The 16275-nt window shown below is 32.9% G+C and overlaps 3 protein-coding genes across 3 annotated transcripts; 1 reads left to right on the forward strand and 2 right to left on the reverse strand.

Annotated features, from left to right (window-relative positions):
- Nucleotides 1-1280: 1280 nt before the first annotated feature.
- On the reverse strand, nt 1281-5152 carry tam (DNA polymerase gamma, catalytic subunit tam). Its single transcript, XM_065501195.1, has 2 exons — nt 2261-5152; nt 1281-2101 (listed from the first exon to the last, which is right to left on the reverse strand). The coding sequence occupies exons 1-2, from the start codon at nt 5140-5142 to the stop codon at nt 1453-1455; spliced, it is 3531 nt and encodes a 1176-aa protein (XP_065357267.1). The 5' UTR covers nt 5143-5152; the 3' UTR covers nt 1281-1452.
- A 729-nt stretch (nt 5153-5881) lies between these two features.
- Nucleotides 5882-9526, forward strand: l(2)37Cd (general transcription factor IIIC subunit l(2)37Cd). Its single transcript, XM_065499544.1, has 8 exons — nt 5882-6047; nt 6105-6306; nt 6622-6739; nt 6811-7072; nt 7140-7367; nt 7427-7558; nt 7620-7832; nt 9390-9526. The coding sequence occupies exons 1-8, from the start codon at nt 5928-5930 to the stop codon at nt 9507-9509; spliced, it is 1395 nt and encodes a 464-aa protein (XP_065355616.1). The 5' UTR covers nt 5882-5927; the 3' UTR covers nt 9510-9526.
- Nucleotides 9520-12532, reverse strand: AsnRS (asparagine--tRNA ligase). Its single transcript, XM_065499543.1, has 5 exons — nt 12376-12532; nt 11647-12221; nt 11289-11581; nt 10130-10508; nt 9520-10073 (listed from the first exon to the last, which is right to left on the reverse strand). The coding sequence occupies exons 1-5, from the start codon at nt 12407-12409 to the stop codon at nt 9678-9680; spliced, it is 1677 nt and encodes a 558-aa protein (XP_065355615.1). The 5' UTR covers nt 12410-12532; the 3' UTR covers nt 9520-9677.
- Nucleotides 12533-16275: the final 3743 nt, after the last annotated feature.

Raw genomic sequence — 16275 nt, forward strand, 5'->3', positions numbered from 1 at the left:
TTGTATTATTAACCATACAATGGCTTATACATGTAATTAACCCTTTTTATATTATGCACAGCAAGTTTCTTTTACACGCTCGTGCATAACATATGATTCACAAATGATATCCGTACTGGACGTACGGCATACATTTTTTGTATGGGGACTAGCAAAGTGTTAAGGAAAATCTTTAGAAATTGCTAAATACCTTTTTATACCCTTCACCTTCGTGAGAAGGGTATATATAAGTTTGTCATTCCGTTTGTAATTTCTACATTTTTCATTTCCGACCCTATAAAGTATATATATTCTGGATCCTTATAGATAGCGGAGTCGATTAAGCCATGTCCGTCTGTCTGTCTGTTGAAATCAGTTTTCTGAAGACCCCAGATATCTTCGGGATCCAAATCTTCAACAATTCTGTCAGACATGCTTTCGAGAATTTTGCTATTTAAAATCAGCAAAATCGGTCCACAAATGGCTGAGATATGAGGAAAAAACCAAGACAACCTCGATTTTTGACCTATTTTTTTACCTATATCTGGATTACTAAGACATTAATATAGACAATATGGATATCTAATGATAGATATTTCAAAGACATTTGCAACGACGTATGTATATAAGACCATAGAAAGTTGGACCTACAATGGGTCAAAATCGGGAAAAAAATTTTGAACCAGATTTTTTTTTAAAAAAATAAAAAACAAAAAAAAATTTTAAAATTTAAAAAAAATAAAAATTTTAAAATTTAAAAAAAAAAAATATTAAAATTTAAAAAAAAAAATTTTAAATTTAAAAAAAAAAAATTAAAATAACAATCGAAAAATTTTTTTTTTCCAAAAAATTCAAAAAACAACTGGAAAAAAAATTAAAATTTTGAAGTATAATTTGGTGAAGGGTATTTAAGATTCGGCACAGCCGAATATAGCACTCTTACTTGTTTAATATACTCTTTGTTCATGGATTCAAAAGGGATTTCTAGGAAAATATATTGAAACTTTTATTGACAATTACGTAACGTCTCTATATTCCCCTATGGTCTGATGCCTTGTTAAAAATGTTATTTTCTTTCTATACATAAATTAGAAAATAATAAGGTTGGATGGTTACCGTTGCCGCAAAGCTACCGTTATACCTAAAATACCCTTGCAGCTCAACTACCTTTAACGCTAAGCTATCGTTATCGAAATAGCTGTAATCTCCGTTACTGCAAAATTACAGTTAACGAAATAATTCAAATTAATATTACCGTTACCTTTTAACCGTTTCGAATTAGTAGTCAAACTTAAAAAAGATTTGTTTTCCTAAAATATTTTTCAGATTTAAAATATAATTAAATAACGTCTTTATTAATAAATGTAATTAAATTGTTTTTCAGAAACATCAACAAAAATATCTTAAAACTAATGATCTTCAATATATTGTAAATTATGTTACAACAATTTATGCCATCCACATATCTTGCATTCATTTTATCCACTTCCATTTACTTAAATCACTGCCTCCAGCCTTTTCAATAGCATCATATATACTTAAACTTTCGCCCGGTGGTATGCCATAACCCAAATGCAAGCCATGAGGATTTGAGGGTGTCTTACAGTCCATGGTACACTCTTTGCGCAACACACTATCAACCTCAACGGATGAGAAAAATGCCACTGACATGGGCAAATCCTTTAGGCCCAGACGTGAAGAACAAAAGGAACGTGTTAGTAAATTTGTTATGTGCATGGCTAAGGCTGCTTGATATGCATATTTCTCCTCCACTAAATATCTTAGTTCATCGTGAAAACTAAGACAAAAACGTGCCTTGTCACCCAGAAGCCAACGCATAGAAACCAACATTAGATGGAGAAAATCTACAGCACCACTTTGCACTACCCAATTAATGCGTGTGGGTAGAAAACGATTTTCATCGGAGGTATTGTGTGTTTCCAAAGCACGACTTAGACGACAGCCCAGAAAAGGTGTAATGGGTTCATCTCGAGTGGCAATTTCTTCTAGACGATTGAACATGGCACTCTCAGTACCACCCTCCCAGCAGGCTCTCTCAAACATTTCATAGACCGCTTTGTTGTTGGTGGAAGCTAATCTTAAGGCCTCATAACCCGAATAACTGGAATTAGAAAATAATAAAAATAGTTAAACAAAAATTTTCAAAAGCCATCCGTTTTGTCTAACAAAAATATAACAAAACTAATACAACAACAAAATGCATTGACTAATATATATTTTTTTCGTTTCGTCTCATATACATATAAAAATAAAAACTTGCCTTCTGTTTTCATATTCCTCCCGAAACTCTTCTTTGAGCCTATATATCTTTTTGCCCTTAGTTATGGCAAACATTTTCATGGCTTTCGAACGTGCTTCGGTGGCTGAGAATGTGGGATTGAATTGCTTCAGTAAACCTTCAGCAAAATTTTGACCAGCTCCATAAATTCGTGCATAGTTTATAACTTTAGCATGATCTCTGGAAATACCCACAGCCTTTGCTGTTATGGAGTGCATGTCGGTGCCATTCGATTTTGTGCCACTCAAAGTCATCCAACCCAAAGGAGTAGCCCCGTGTACACCATATGCATAAGCATCTCCCAATACAGAAGCAATCCACAGTTCCTGAGAATCAACATCGGCTCCCACAATACGATAGTTAGGCGGCGCCTGAACCATTCCCCTTAATTCTGAACCTATACGTTCTTTTTGGGAATTTGAGGCCGTCATCCAAGTAGGTTCCATAGCTCTGCGTGTTAGAGTGCCACAGGCTACCACTTGCGGACATATGGCGCCATATTCATAGTTTTTATTTCTTAAATCTTCCGGCAATTCTTCAGGTGTCTGCCACACCACCAGCTGCCCCATTATACGATCTCTATTGTTGCGCCAATAAGACATCATGCGGGCTATCTCTATAACCCTTTTAGCTATATTACTCTCAGAATCTCCACTGCTTAAGACATTGTCGGAGAATTTGTTAAGAAAGTCCCTAGATAAGGGATTGCCAACTCTTAATGATTTACCATTTTTGTGCGGAAGTTTGAGGAAAAGGCAGCAGTTATCTAAAATTTGATTGCACCAAACTCCGGATCCTTTATAATGACCTTCTGTGTGATCTTTTTTCTTGGCTTTGCTATAAAACTCCCTTTTACCCAATTTGCTATCCAATTCCTTTTGTAAATGACCAAAAGCGTAATCGCTCTCTTGTTCCGAAGCATAAAGTTGAGCAAATTCGGGTATAGGACATTGGGCCACTAATTTTTCAATGGGTATAGGAGTAGTGTTATTTTCATATTCTGTTGATGGTGTCTTTGAGGTGAAAGGCACCAGAAATCCCCAACCATGTTCTCTGATATAGTGTAGAGGAAATCCTTCCCAACATAGAGACAGTAGTTTAGGTGCTATTTGCATACCGGTACTAATTTCTGAAGGACCTGGCGTCCACTCTGTATTGCTGCCATCTTTAGGTGGTTTTTGGCATAATTTACGATACCAGGCCGGATAACCGGGTAATAAAGGACGTCGGACGGGCAACTGTTCTTTCAGATCATATAAATATTGAAATTTTTTATATAAACGTTTTTCTTCATCTGAAAGATCTGTATCTTCGTTTGCACCTGACTTTAAATCTTCTTTCATAAATTTAGTTGAGGATTTGCTTTTTGTGGCTTTAAGTTTTAATTGTTGTGTAGACCAATCTTCATTCCACAGCCATAAGTTTTGTCTATACTGTTCATCTTTCATAAGCCTACAAGCTTCATCAGCTCTTCTGGCCAAATGATATTTAGCTTCTATACTAAGGTCTTCATAAGTTAAATCCGCTTCGTTTATGTAGCGCAACCAATTCTTGTTGACCGGCAAATAAGCCGAACCCATTTCTAACATGCCCGCCAAAGTAACAGGATGTGGAAAACGCTCTTCAAATAAGGGGAAAAGCTTTTGCAAAATTCTGTGAGTGGCCGCCACATCATTAGAACAATAAGTCATCAAAGACTGGAAATCATGGCGGACATCTGCTAAAGTCCCCTCCACAAAAATATTACGTTCTTCTTTGCTAATCGCAGCTCCGCCACAATACAAACGATGAACTTCACCTAAACTATTCAACGAACTTTGACTTAACCAGTCCAAATCTTCGGGCGCAGGATCTTTTTTAGATTTCATGAGGGCACGCTGATAGCTGGTGACACCACTTACGCACACATGTAAAGACATGGTATCCAAGAAACGAACTTTAGAATCTTGCAGTAAATACTGCTCTTTCAGTCTCGCCCGATCATACGAAACATTATGGCCTATTACAATTTTAGCACCCTCCAACCCCAATGGTATCAGTTCAGCCGACGTGTAATGAGGCATTTTTTGTTTGACTTTCATTTCCAAAACATCTGCAGCTAAACGTGGACTTACCCAAGAATACCAGTATTTAGTGCCCACAGCAGTAGCTAATGTTGGCATGGCACCTTCGCTCATGCAAACTTCTACATCAAATATTAAACCATTTTCCAATGGAAATTCCACCGTAGTAGCTTCACCGCTTCCTGGATCATACACAGTCCAACCTTCTCGAAAAGCCCATTTTTTGGGTTTGATTGGCAAGGATTTAAGTTCTACCAAAGGCTTAAGCAACTCTTTATACGGCCTCACCAATTCTTTACCAATTTCTAGAAAATGCTCTTCAATATTATTACCTTTCAAAGGTGGCAATTTTAAATTGACATCAGCCAGTCTCTCCGTGCTGCTAATATCTATGCCATGACGATCTAAATCATTTTTCATTTTAAACAATTTATTTTCCACATTTTTACTAACAGAACGCGTACTTTCAGGAAACAGTTGTTTATGTAGATTTTCCGACAGCATTTGTATTTTTACCACATTTTCGTTATATTCTTGGGAAAAAATTTCCGTATCTTGTTTTTTAGTTTTCTCGTGTTTCTCAACATTTTGGAAAATAGTTTTTTCACTACCATCAGCTTTTTGTGTAACTTTTGTATTTTTATCCTGCTGACTAGTTTTCAAACTTTTTATTTTACTTTCATCTTTTAGTTTCGCTTTCTTTTCAATATATACAGGGGGTTTTCCCTTACGAAATATTTTCACTGTACTACTTGGATAAATTTCTTTGGCCAATTTGGAGTAAAACCTGGAAGAGCTCATTTTGTGGCGTTAAAAATGTAAAATAATGTTAGCAAAACAAAAGAGAAGAAAACACCGGTGTTTAGAGATGGATTTATTGCTTTGTCAATAACAATCGATAAATAATCGAGTACACTGAAAAAATAAGTTTGCTGTTGGGGTGTGATCTAAAAATCTATACCTGTTCGGGTGCGTAGAATCGGCTGTCGTGGATATGTCGTGTCGAATATATGTTTTTTATTAGCTGAAGAGTTATCTGAGCACATGCTAAAAATATATATACATATTTCTAAGATAAATTGCAGTTTTCCAGGTATTCTATAAAAATATAGGAAGTATATTATATATGAATAAAAAATCCGCGGTAGTTTTTTCCAATTTTTTTCTATTCAAATTCAATATTGAAAATGGGAAAAGGGAAAAAACTGCCGCGGATTTTTTATTCACAATTGGCCTGATACTTATAGTAAATTTCAGCATTTTTAAGAATTCAAGTTTCATAAAAATACTTTTATAGAATGTGGTTATACTTCTTAGCATTGTCAAAATAATGGAAACGTTGAAACTTCTACAAGAAAAATTAATGCAGTAAAATTAGGAAACAAAATTATTAAAATCTATAAAAAAAAAAATATGAAACTGTTCATTTACAACACTGCATATTTTGATGTTTTTGGATTTATTATCGATAAATTTAAAACATATGTTAGATAAACACACATCACTAATGTAAACATTTGGAGAAGAAGCAATTATTCCACAAAAATATTTTATTTTCTTCTATTAATGAATAAATATATCGAAAAATGTCTGTACAATTAAATTTTAGTACAACCTCTGAATATGAGCTAATAGAATATCCTGGAATGGTTAAGAATACGGATAAAATGATAAGCACATTAGGTGGTATAACCAAAATATCCCGGGTAAGTTATGACATTTACGACTACACGAAAGAGAATCTAAACATGTTGAAATTTAAGGCACTGGGAGGCGATACTAAACGTTTGGAGCTACGTTACCATCCAGACAATCCATTTAATAAGCCTCTAAGTGGCGAAAGCAGTAAACGAGCTGGTCTTTTATTGTCAGTAAAAGTGAGAAAATCAAAACGTGATCCCAACAAGCCACCACAATATACCATTAAGATTATGGGCTATATTAGTAAGAGTTTTACATTTGAATGTAAGTTTTGTAAAATTGTTGGACATTAAATTATATTATTTGTAAATTACTGGGTAATGGTGAGTATGTTATAAAACTGATGTTATAGGTCTGACTTAAAATTTTTTTAAAGATGGATTATACCATAATATAACAATAAAAGTGATTCTACCTTCTAATGGTTGTATCATGGATTATACTAAGCAAAATTTACAATTTGTATTCAAAATGTTTTCATTAAAAAAGTCACAATTTTAAAACACATTTTCTCAAAGATATTTTGTAATCCCATTAAACTTTTTTTTTAAATTAATTGCTTTTGTTATTCATTTACAGCTCTTTGTGATTTTCAATATTTACCCTTAGCTGTGGATTCAAAATTGGCTAATGGTGAATTAAAAAATGTTTTGGATGCAATAGTGCCAAAATCAGTAATAGATTTTGATTATTTTAAGTATGCTTGCTCTTTGTTTCTCTCCTAATACCTATGGATTCTATTAACTATTCTTCCTAAACTTTTCTTAGTCGCCCGGATATTCAATTAATGGCTCTACCAACGGTTTTCGCCCGTTCAGATGTTGTGCATACAACAATATTTCGTGGTGATTTTTCCAAGGAAGATGGTCAAAATGAGACATTGGGTGTGCTAAGTAAGTCAAGTTATGAAAGTCGTGATATGGTAACCTTCAATATGCTAGACACGTTCCCCACCAGACCAGATCCACAAATTTTAAAGAAAATGAAAGTGAAATACGTATCCGATGAACAATTGCAAAAAGTTAAAAAGGTATAAAGGATTTAATAGAATATTAAATTTTGTTTAACATAGAGACTAATTAAACATCTATTACCAGCTATTTGAAGAGTGTCCCATTTGGACACGTATTGCCTTGCTGTATGAGTCTGGCGTATCACATGATAAACTCAAATGTATTACACCCTCTTTGGCCTATTATTTTACCACAGGTCCTTGGCGTACTATGTATGTGCGATATGGCTACGATCCACGTAAAGATTTTAATTCTCGCTACTATCAAACTTTTGATTTTCGTTTAAGATTTAGATCTGGGGTATCGGAGTTTGTAAGTAATGCTTTAAAATCGCTACTACCACATGTTAACATAAAAACGTATACCTACAGGTTTCAGATCGTAAAACCACCATTAAGAAGCTACAAGAAAATCCGTATGAAATAAATGCTTTGGTACAAGACATCAATTATCCCTACTTTGATGAACACAAATTGCCCAGATCTAGACAGTGCATGATGAGGGTAATAATATTTGTCTCTTAAAGTTGTAATAGAAATAATTTTTTTACTCGCATATTCTTAGTACTGCGATATACGCATTACCAAAATCCAAGAAATGTTGGAGAAAATACCATCACCCATGGCAGGAGCTATATGTAATGAACGCACCGGCTGGTTGCCTCAAGGCTTTGATGGTCAAGTGCGTCAGATTGTAAGCAATTCAATAAAGGAGTTGCTGAAAAACTATTATCGCAAAGAACAAATTCATGCAGAAGTTGATTCTTATGAAAATGAGGTAAGATTTATTTAAAAACAAGAAGATACACTTCACTAAAGTATACTTTAAGATAAAGATGGAAAACAAAAAAATAATGGTGAAAAAAATAAAAAGTTACCCGCTCTTAGAATATCGAAAAAAAATTAACCGGTTCATATCGAATCGTATAAAAATTAAGCAATTTTTAAAATCTAACAAAAAATTAGCTGCTTTTTAGAGAAACCAATAACAAATTAATCATTTAATATTGAAATCACCAATTTAAAAAAATCTAATTATTCAATCCAATAAAAATAATCGCTTAAAAGAATTTAACAAAAAAAACAATCGAATTCAAAATTAATCGTTTATAGAGAATTGAACAAAAATTTATCGGTAATATCGAAACGAATAAAACTAAACCGGTTTTAAAAAATGAATTAAAAACTAATCGATTCTTAGGAAATAGAATAATAGTTAATCGATTCATATCTAATCGAATAAAAAATTAATCGGTTTATATCGAATCGAATAAAAAGGAACCGAATTATAAAATATCTAATTAAAAATTAACCGGTTCTTAGGGAATCGAATAAAAAATAAATCGTTCATTACGAAACGAATACAAATTAATCTGTTTAAAAATGTGAATAAAAAATTAAAATAATCTTGAATAAAAATTTAACCGGTTTTGAGCAATCGAATAAAAAATTAACCGGTTACAGAGAACCGATTAAAATCGATCGGAAAATACCGAACCGAAGAAACACAAAACAGTTTCAAAAATGAATTAAAAATTAACCGGTTCTTAAGGAATCGAATAAAAATTTAATCGGTTTATATATAAACGAATAAAAAATTAATCGGATTATATCCAGTCGAATAAAAAAGAACCGATTTATAAAATAAAATATTAAGAATTAACTGAATCTTAATGATTAAAATTGATCTTTTCTTAGGGAATCGAATAAAAACTAAATAGGTTCATATCGAACTGAATACAAAAAACCGGTACAAATTTTACAAAAACTATTTTTTTATCGAATATATTAATCAGTTCAATCAAATCGAATAAAAATTAACCGTTTTCTAAATCGTGAAAAAATTAACCGTTTCATCTAAAAGCGAATACAAATTTAAGCGGAAATTTTTTGTTGAAAATAATTTTTTTTTTAGTGAAAAAATGTGATGAAAAAAATCGGGTTAAAAATATTATTCCCGACTTTGACCCTTGTAGTCACGAATATCTATGAAGTTATATACGTCGTTGGAAAGGTCTATCACATCTATGAAATGTCTATCATATAATACCCATATTAATGACTTAGTAATCCAGATTACATAGATCAAAAATAGGTAAAAAATCTAGGTAGTCGTGGTTTTTTGCATATAACTCAGCCATTTGCGGACCGGTTATATATGTATTATTTTATTTGGGGATTCGGAAAGTTGGTTTGAACAGGGACGGAAATGGCTAAATCGAAATGGTTATCTATAACAATCAACAATATAATGTACTAATGAAAAATGTAGAAATTACAAACGTGAACGTTATAACTAGTGAGTCACAATTTTACAAAATTAATTTCCTTCTAGGAACCCGAGGATGCCGAAGAAGAGGAGGACGATGAAGAAATTGACGATAGTATGATGAACGATGAACAATTGGTGGAAATATTAGATGATATGCAACTAGAAGGTGATGGAAATACATAAAACATTTAAATTATGTGTAATTTAAGCCGGCTATATGCTTTATTGGAGTAAGAATAATCTATTATTTTTGTTCATTACAACAAATAAATATTATGTTTTTTATGCAGTACATTCAAAATGCTTTCCTTCATTATTTAAAATAATATCCCTCAAGTTTTAGTTAACTGCTTAAGGTTTGCATCTGTCCAAGAAACGTGGATACAAACATACCTCACGGATATGATAACGGTTAAGCAACCAACAGAGCAAACGTTCCAAGCCCAAACCATAACCACCATGGGGCTGAGCACCATATATACGTTGATCGGTATACCAATAGTAGGGTTTAGGATCAATACCTTCGCGTTCATAGCCCTTAAGTAACTCCTCATTATCGTAGATCCTCATGGATCCGCCCACAATTTCACCAACATTTGGCAGCAAAACATCAACACTTTCGGTAAGTTGACTATCCTCAGGGCAAGTAGACATATAGAAAGATTTGATATTCTTAGGGAAACGACACAACATAATGGGTTCATTAATGGCATCAGTCATTTTACGTTCAGGAGCCTCTGGTATATCCTAAAAACAAACATGTTTTCAAAAGATATAAAATGAATCCTTCATATACAACTTACTTCACCGAATTCGTAGAATGTACCGTCATCCTTGGTAACATTGTTTTCCTTCAACCACTTAATAGCGTCAGCATAGTTCATACGTTTAAATGGTTTTGTGGGTGCCTTAAATTCGGGATTCAATTCATGAACTAAATGACCCCAGGGAGATTTCAAAACGCGATCAACAACATCGCATACAAGATCCTCCAAACGATCTAATAAATCGTCAAAACTAATGAAGGGGCATTCTGCTTCAACGTGTGTATATTCAGCCAAATGACGTCTAGTACGACTCTGTTCGGCACGATAACTTTGGGCAATACAGAAGACATCGCCCAATGCTGGCAAACAAGTTTCCAAATACAATTGAGAACTTTGAGTGAGATAGGCCTCTTCACTGTAATAATAGATAAACAAAATAAAAAAAATTATCTCGATATAAGCGATGGGAAATTAAATTAAGACATTTATTAGGACCTGATTCAGAAGCACGACTAAAAAATATTTTTTTATGAAAATCCCCCAGCTTTCCACAAAAATGTACAAAGCCTAAAAATTCAAGCACTTGAACATTTTGTTGGAATTTGACTTGAATGCAACTGTAATTATGTTTTAAACTTGAAAAATTAAATATTTTTCAAATAAAGATAATGATATTGAAATAAAGTGTAATACAACTGTAATTCAATTGCTTGACTATACTACAAGGCTTAAACTACACTTGCATTCAACTTGAATTGCAATAAAAATTGGGGTAGTTCTGTGATTTTAGAAAATTGTTTTATACAAAATATTTGTCCATAGAAAATTGTGTTATACACAAACTATCTATAGAAAATTTCGTTATGCACAATCATTTCCAGAGAAAAACTGTTAGATAAATCAATATGATCAAGTTTAACCAAAACAAGATTAACACGGACGTGCTTATATCATTCTGAATCATAGGAACGTGTAAATTTGTGTTTTTAATAAAACAATAAAAATAGTTGCAAATGTTTAATGAGCCGCGGGAGTACTTCTACTTAAACGGACGTGCTTATTATCGAACAGCATATTATTCTGAGTCATAGGAATGTCGAGTACTTCTGTGCTTTTGAAATAGTATCAATAAATATGAACTTTTCCATTCCTGGAATGAACTTAGCTCTAAATCAGTTTTTTTTACCACACTTACCTGAAATATTGTAATTTGAAAAGAGTCGAACCACCTTCTACTTGAGTTTGTACCAAAGTGGGAGGGGTTACCTCACAGTATCCACGATCAAAGTAATGGCTACGGAAAGCCTGCATTACAACGGAACGCATTTTCAAAATTTTCGAAGTGTTTTCACCTCTAATCATAATATGACGATTATCCAGTTGAACATCTGGATGAGCCTCTTCGTTTAGGATACTTTCTGCACCGCCGGCGGGAGCCAATCCTATCAATTCCCAATAATCTACATGCATTTCATGGCCACCTGGAGCCTAAAAACACACGATACTTTATATAGATTTTCCATATTGTTTTTACGATTATTAGTGCAACTTACCGATTTGCCCTCTGGTACAGGTTTTAAAGTACCAAACAATTGCACTGAACTCTCGGTAGATAGTGTCAAAGCATCATAGGTTTGACACAAACGATCGTGCAACACACATTGCAAAAATCCGGTTCCATCACGCAATGTTATGAAAATTAAACCTTTGCCTTGGCGTCTCATACGATGCACCCAACCAAAGATTTTTACACGTTTCTCACGGTTTTCAGCACCCTCAAAGATGCGTATTTTTTCGGCCGCCGGCCAACTTGGATCTTCAGAGATGACAATCTTTTTGGCTTCATCCAAATTTTGTTTACGTTTTTCAGCATCTCCAGCTTCACGTTTCTCTTTATCGGCGTTTTTAAAACCTTCACGCATCCAAAGCTTTTGAATTTTCTTCAGTTGAGACCTGGCAGCTGCTTCGTATTTTTCAGTTGCTTCGGGATCTTTGCTGTCGACATAAATTACAGGAAAAGGTTCCTTGCCAGCATGTCTCATTGCTTGCAAAATGGTTTTGTATGGCTTCTGTTCGGAACCATCACCACTTTCGTCGCAGCCTGTCTTTTCGGAAGTATATATAGCTCCTATAAAGAAATATGTACATATATATTTTTTTTCATATTAGGCACTATTTTCTGCAAACAATAGATACATAGTATAGCCGTGTGTCATACGCTGCCACCTCAACAACGTGCACAGCGGCGACATAGTTTTCCTACTTTTTTTTCTTACACTTACCCAACGATAAGTTGGCCATTTCCTCAGCCGGCATTTTCTTATAAAGTTTTTCTCAAAAAAGTGAAACTTATTTACTTATATAGAATTATTCTTGCAAAATTGCAATTAATATTGCATCAGATTCTTGAAAATACGATGCACGTTGTAATATAAAAAGAGAAATAACCAAATTATTAAAGTGTTGCCAATATATAAAGTATTTTCATTAGAGATGATAGTTTTAACACAGTTAGAGATGAGACATTTGCTGATAACCAAAGGTAGTATATGTAGATGTGTAGTATATGTAGATATGTAGATAGGTGGATTATATTGATTTATCATTCCGTTTGCAACATATCGAAATGTTGGTAGTAGAACCGTATATATTCTGTTGCTATAGGCCAAGATGTGGAACAACTTGGTCATTGTAGTTAATTCAATGCATTTTTGCATGATATGATAAAAGGAAAAAGTTCTGTTGAAAATGGATAGAATCGGTTCATGATTTCTCCCAACCCCAATTTAAATTCGATGGTAAATAAGTGCCTATAGAATTGCAGAATCCATACAACATATTTGCAAAAATAAGTGCCATGCTAAAAGAAATCGGTCCATATTTGAAAAAAGGCTGGGTTAGCCGACCTAATGTAGTATATCTTTAACGGAACGGAACAGTTGATAATTTTTGTTGTGTGTAAAGTAGGGTTTTATAGCTGCAACAAAAAGTCGACTTTTCGACTTGAAAAAAGTCGAAAAGTCGATTAACTAAAAGGTCGACTTTTCATAAATTACCAAAAGTCGAAAGTTCGAAAAGTCGACTTTTTAAAATACGGAAAAAGTCGAAAGGTCGAAAAGTCGACTTTTTGTTTCATCTATAGAACCCTAGTTTGAAACAAAATGCATTTAATAAGGTGTTATCGGGAGCACAGCTGATTATAGAAATAGCTCGCGATAATGTCAAACTACATACATAAAAAATATTTCGGCAAATATGTTCTCATCAAATTCACTACGGAAGATTTTTTTTAAAAAAGACTTTTTCTTTGTCATTGGTATATTGGTATATTTTTTAAAAAATTTCAAGAAAAGTTTAAAATAAAAAAGGCTAGGACAAAATAAAATGTTTAAATTGACAACCTTGGTGAAGGGTATAAAAATAAGTAAATTCGCCTGTATTTATTTCAATTCGCCACTGCTGTCACATTGTTAAATAAACGCCTTGGTTCGAACCCGTTAAAAACAGAATTTCATTACGTATCTACTTGGATCAAAATAGGTTTTATATTTTACTAGCTGACCCGGTGCGCTTAGCCACCCCAATTAGAAGAGTGAAATAGTACTATTAAGTCTCCCTTTGTGAATCTGATTGTAAATGTCTAATTTCATATTTCTGGGTCCATTATTATAGAAAAAGCAAACGAAAGTTACCACTAAAGTCACCTTTTGTGAATTCAAATTCATTCAGAATCATGTGTGCCTAATTTTAAATTTTTAGGTTTATTATTATAAAATTGTATCATTGCAAAAAGTAACATTGCAATAAACAAATAGTACCATTGATTATCACTAAAGAAGTATGGCCTTGAATTTTCACTCACTTGGGACCATAGACGAATAATTTCATATTTCTATGTTCATTAATGCAGAAAATTCAAAAAGTACCATTAGAATATATAAAAAGTACCAAAAGACCCCCACTTGTGGTTTCCCACTCACTCCCATATAAGCTTAATTTCATGGTTTTAGGTTAATTGGTGAAGAAGTCAAAAAGTCGAATAAAGAAAAAGTACCAAAAAGTCTATCTCTAGAATTCTCACTCACTTAGGACCATATATGCTAAATATCATGTTTCTAAGTTCATTGTTATAGAAAATTCAAAAAAGTACCATTAGAATAAAGAAAAAGTACCAAAAAGTTTCCCCCTAGAATTCTCACTCACTTTAGAACATATACGATTAATTTCATATTTTTATGTCCATTATTACAGAAAATTCAAAAAAGTACCGCTACAATATATAAAAAGTACCAAAAATCAGGCACTTGTGGATTCCCACTCACTCCGGTCCATATAAGCTTTATTTCATGTTTCTAGGTTCATTGGTGAAGAAATTACAAAAAGTACCATTCGATTAAAGAAAAAGTACCAAAAAGTCTACCCCTAAAATTCACACTCACTTAGGACCATATATGCTTAATTTCATGTTTCTAAGTCCATTGTCATATAAAATTCAAAAAGTACCATTAGATGAATAAAAAAGTACCTATAGTTCAGTTCTCATATTTTGGTACCTAAATATTGTGCCCTATTCCTAACACAAACTTCACTCAGATACATATCAGCTAACTTTAATGTCGATAAGTGAAATAATTTAAAATATTAAAAAATGTACCATTAGGAGAAAAGTACCAATTCCCCTTTTCTTCCTTGAAACAATCAAGTTCGAACTTTAAAAATATTCCATTTTGCCAAAATTGTTTATGCTACAGACATGTCTCAAAATATTAAAATCTGTGTTAATGTGCCCAAGAAAAAATATGTTTTAAAAAAAGTACCAAACTGTTTACCCGGATTTGGCCCAATATACACCTTGGCACTCGAGTTCCAAATCACACCCTGTTAGTTAATTTTTGTATGAATCCAGGAACCAATGTTAACAAAATTATTAAAATTGGCTTAATAATTTCAAATAAAATGTGTTTTCCCGATTTTATCCCCTTTTTGGTACCTTTTTTATTCCCATTGAAGTGGTAAAATTTAATTCAAATAAATTTCTGTATCGTGGTGTGAGCTCATAATAAAATATTCGTATGTCTATGTCAAATTATAGAAAAACATATTTTATGAAAAAGTACCAAAAATAAACTCAATTTATATCCCTAAGGGTTCGAATTTCCAAAAAGTACCAAACTTATATTTTTTATTTTTTGTTAGTTAAAGAATACGATTTAAAATTTGTTTCTATGTTTATTGGTTTAAAAGATACATAGGGTGAAAAAAAAGTACCAAAATAAAGTTTTTACCCGTTTTCTCCCCTAAAAGTTTCGAATTTCCAAAAAGTACGAAACACCTGTCAGCTTATTTTTTAAATGGAGTAACATGCTATTTTAAGTTTTTTTGTATCCTTATTAGTTTTGAAGATATAAGGTTACCGAATTTACCCGTTTTTACCCTTTTTTACCCCCTAAACGTTCGAATTTCCAAAAATCCCTTCTTATCGGATCGTTTTGGGGAGGGAGGAACCCACAGTTAAAATTTCGTGATTCTAGCTTCAGCCGTTTGGGCTGTGCGATGATGAATCAGTCAGTCATTCAGTCAGTCAGTCAGTCAGTCAGTCAGTCAGTCAGTCAGTCAGTCAGTAACGTTACTCTTTTATATATATAGATGAACACCCAGCTAAAAAATAACTTTCAAAGAAGTTGATATTATAATTCGTAAGCAGTGTTAAATGGAATCGTCAACAATAGTTTTAAACCAAAGATTGTCCTGGAATAGATGTTTATCCTTTTTTATATCTATTCATTGATTTCAAAATTAACTAACGCTTTCGAATTTACTCTAAAGTTAATGTCGATAAGTGAAATAATTTAAAATATTAAAAAATGTACCATTAGGAGAAAAGTACCAATTCCCCTTTTCTTCCTTGAAACAATCAAGTTCGAACTTTAAAAATATTCCATTTTGCCAAAATTGTTTATGCTACAGACATGTCTCAAAATATTAAAATCTGTGTTAATGTGCCCAAGAAAAAATATGTTTTAAAAAAAGTACCAAACTGTTTACCCGGATTTGGCCCAATATACACCTTGGCACTCGAGTTCCAAATCACACCCTGTTAGTTAATTTTTGTATGAATCCAGGAACCAATGTTAACAAAATTATTAAAATTGGCTTAATAATTTCAAATAAAATGTGTTTTC

This window comes from Calliphora vicina, chromosome 2 (assembly GCF_958450345.1).
Source record: "Calliphora vicina chromosome 2, idCalVici1.1, whole genome shotgun sequence".
Classification (NCBI taxonomy): domain Eukaryota; kingdom Metazoa; phylum Arthropoda; class Insecta; order Diptera; family Calliphoridae; genus Calliphora; species Calliphora vicina.

Coding starts and splice junctions, on each gene's coding strand:
- tam (XM_065501195.1), bottom strand. CDS start 5,142: ATGAGCTCTTCCAGGTTTTACTCCAAATTGGCCAAAGAAATTTATCCA. Junction 2,102..2,260: donor GAGGAATATGAAAACAGAAG/GCAAGTTTTTAT, acceptor TTCTAATTCCAG/TTATTCGGGTTATGAGGCCT.
- AsnRS (XM_065499543.1), bottom strand. CDS start 12,409: ATGCCGGCTGAGGAAATGGCCAACTTATCGTTGG. Junction 12,222..12,375: donor AATGGCCAACTTATCGTTGG/GTAAGTGTAAGA, acceptor ATTTCTTTATAG/GAGCTATATATACTTCCGAA. Junction 10,074..10,129: donor CATTCTACGAATTCGGTGAA/GTAAGTTGTATA, acceptor GTTTGTTTTTAG/GATATACCAGAGGCTCCTGA.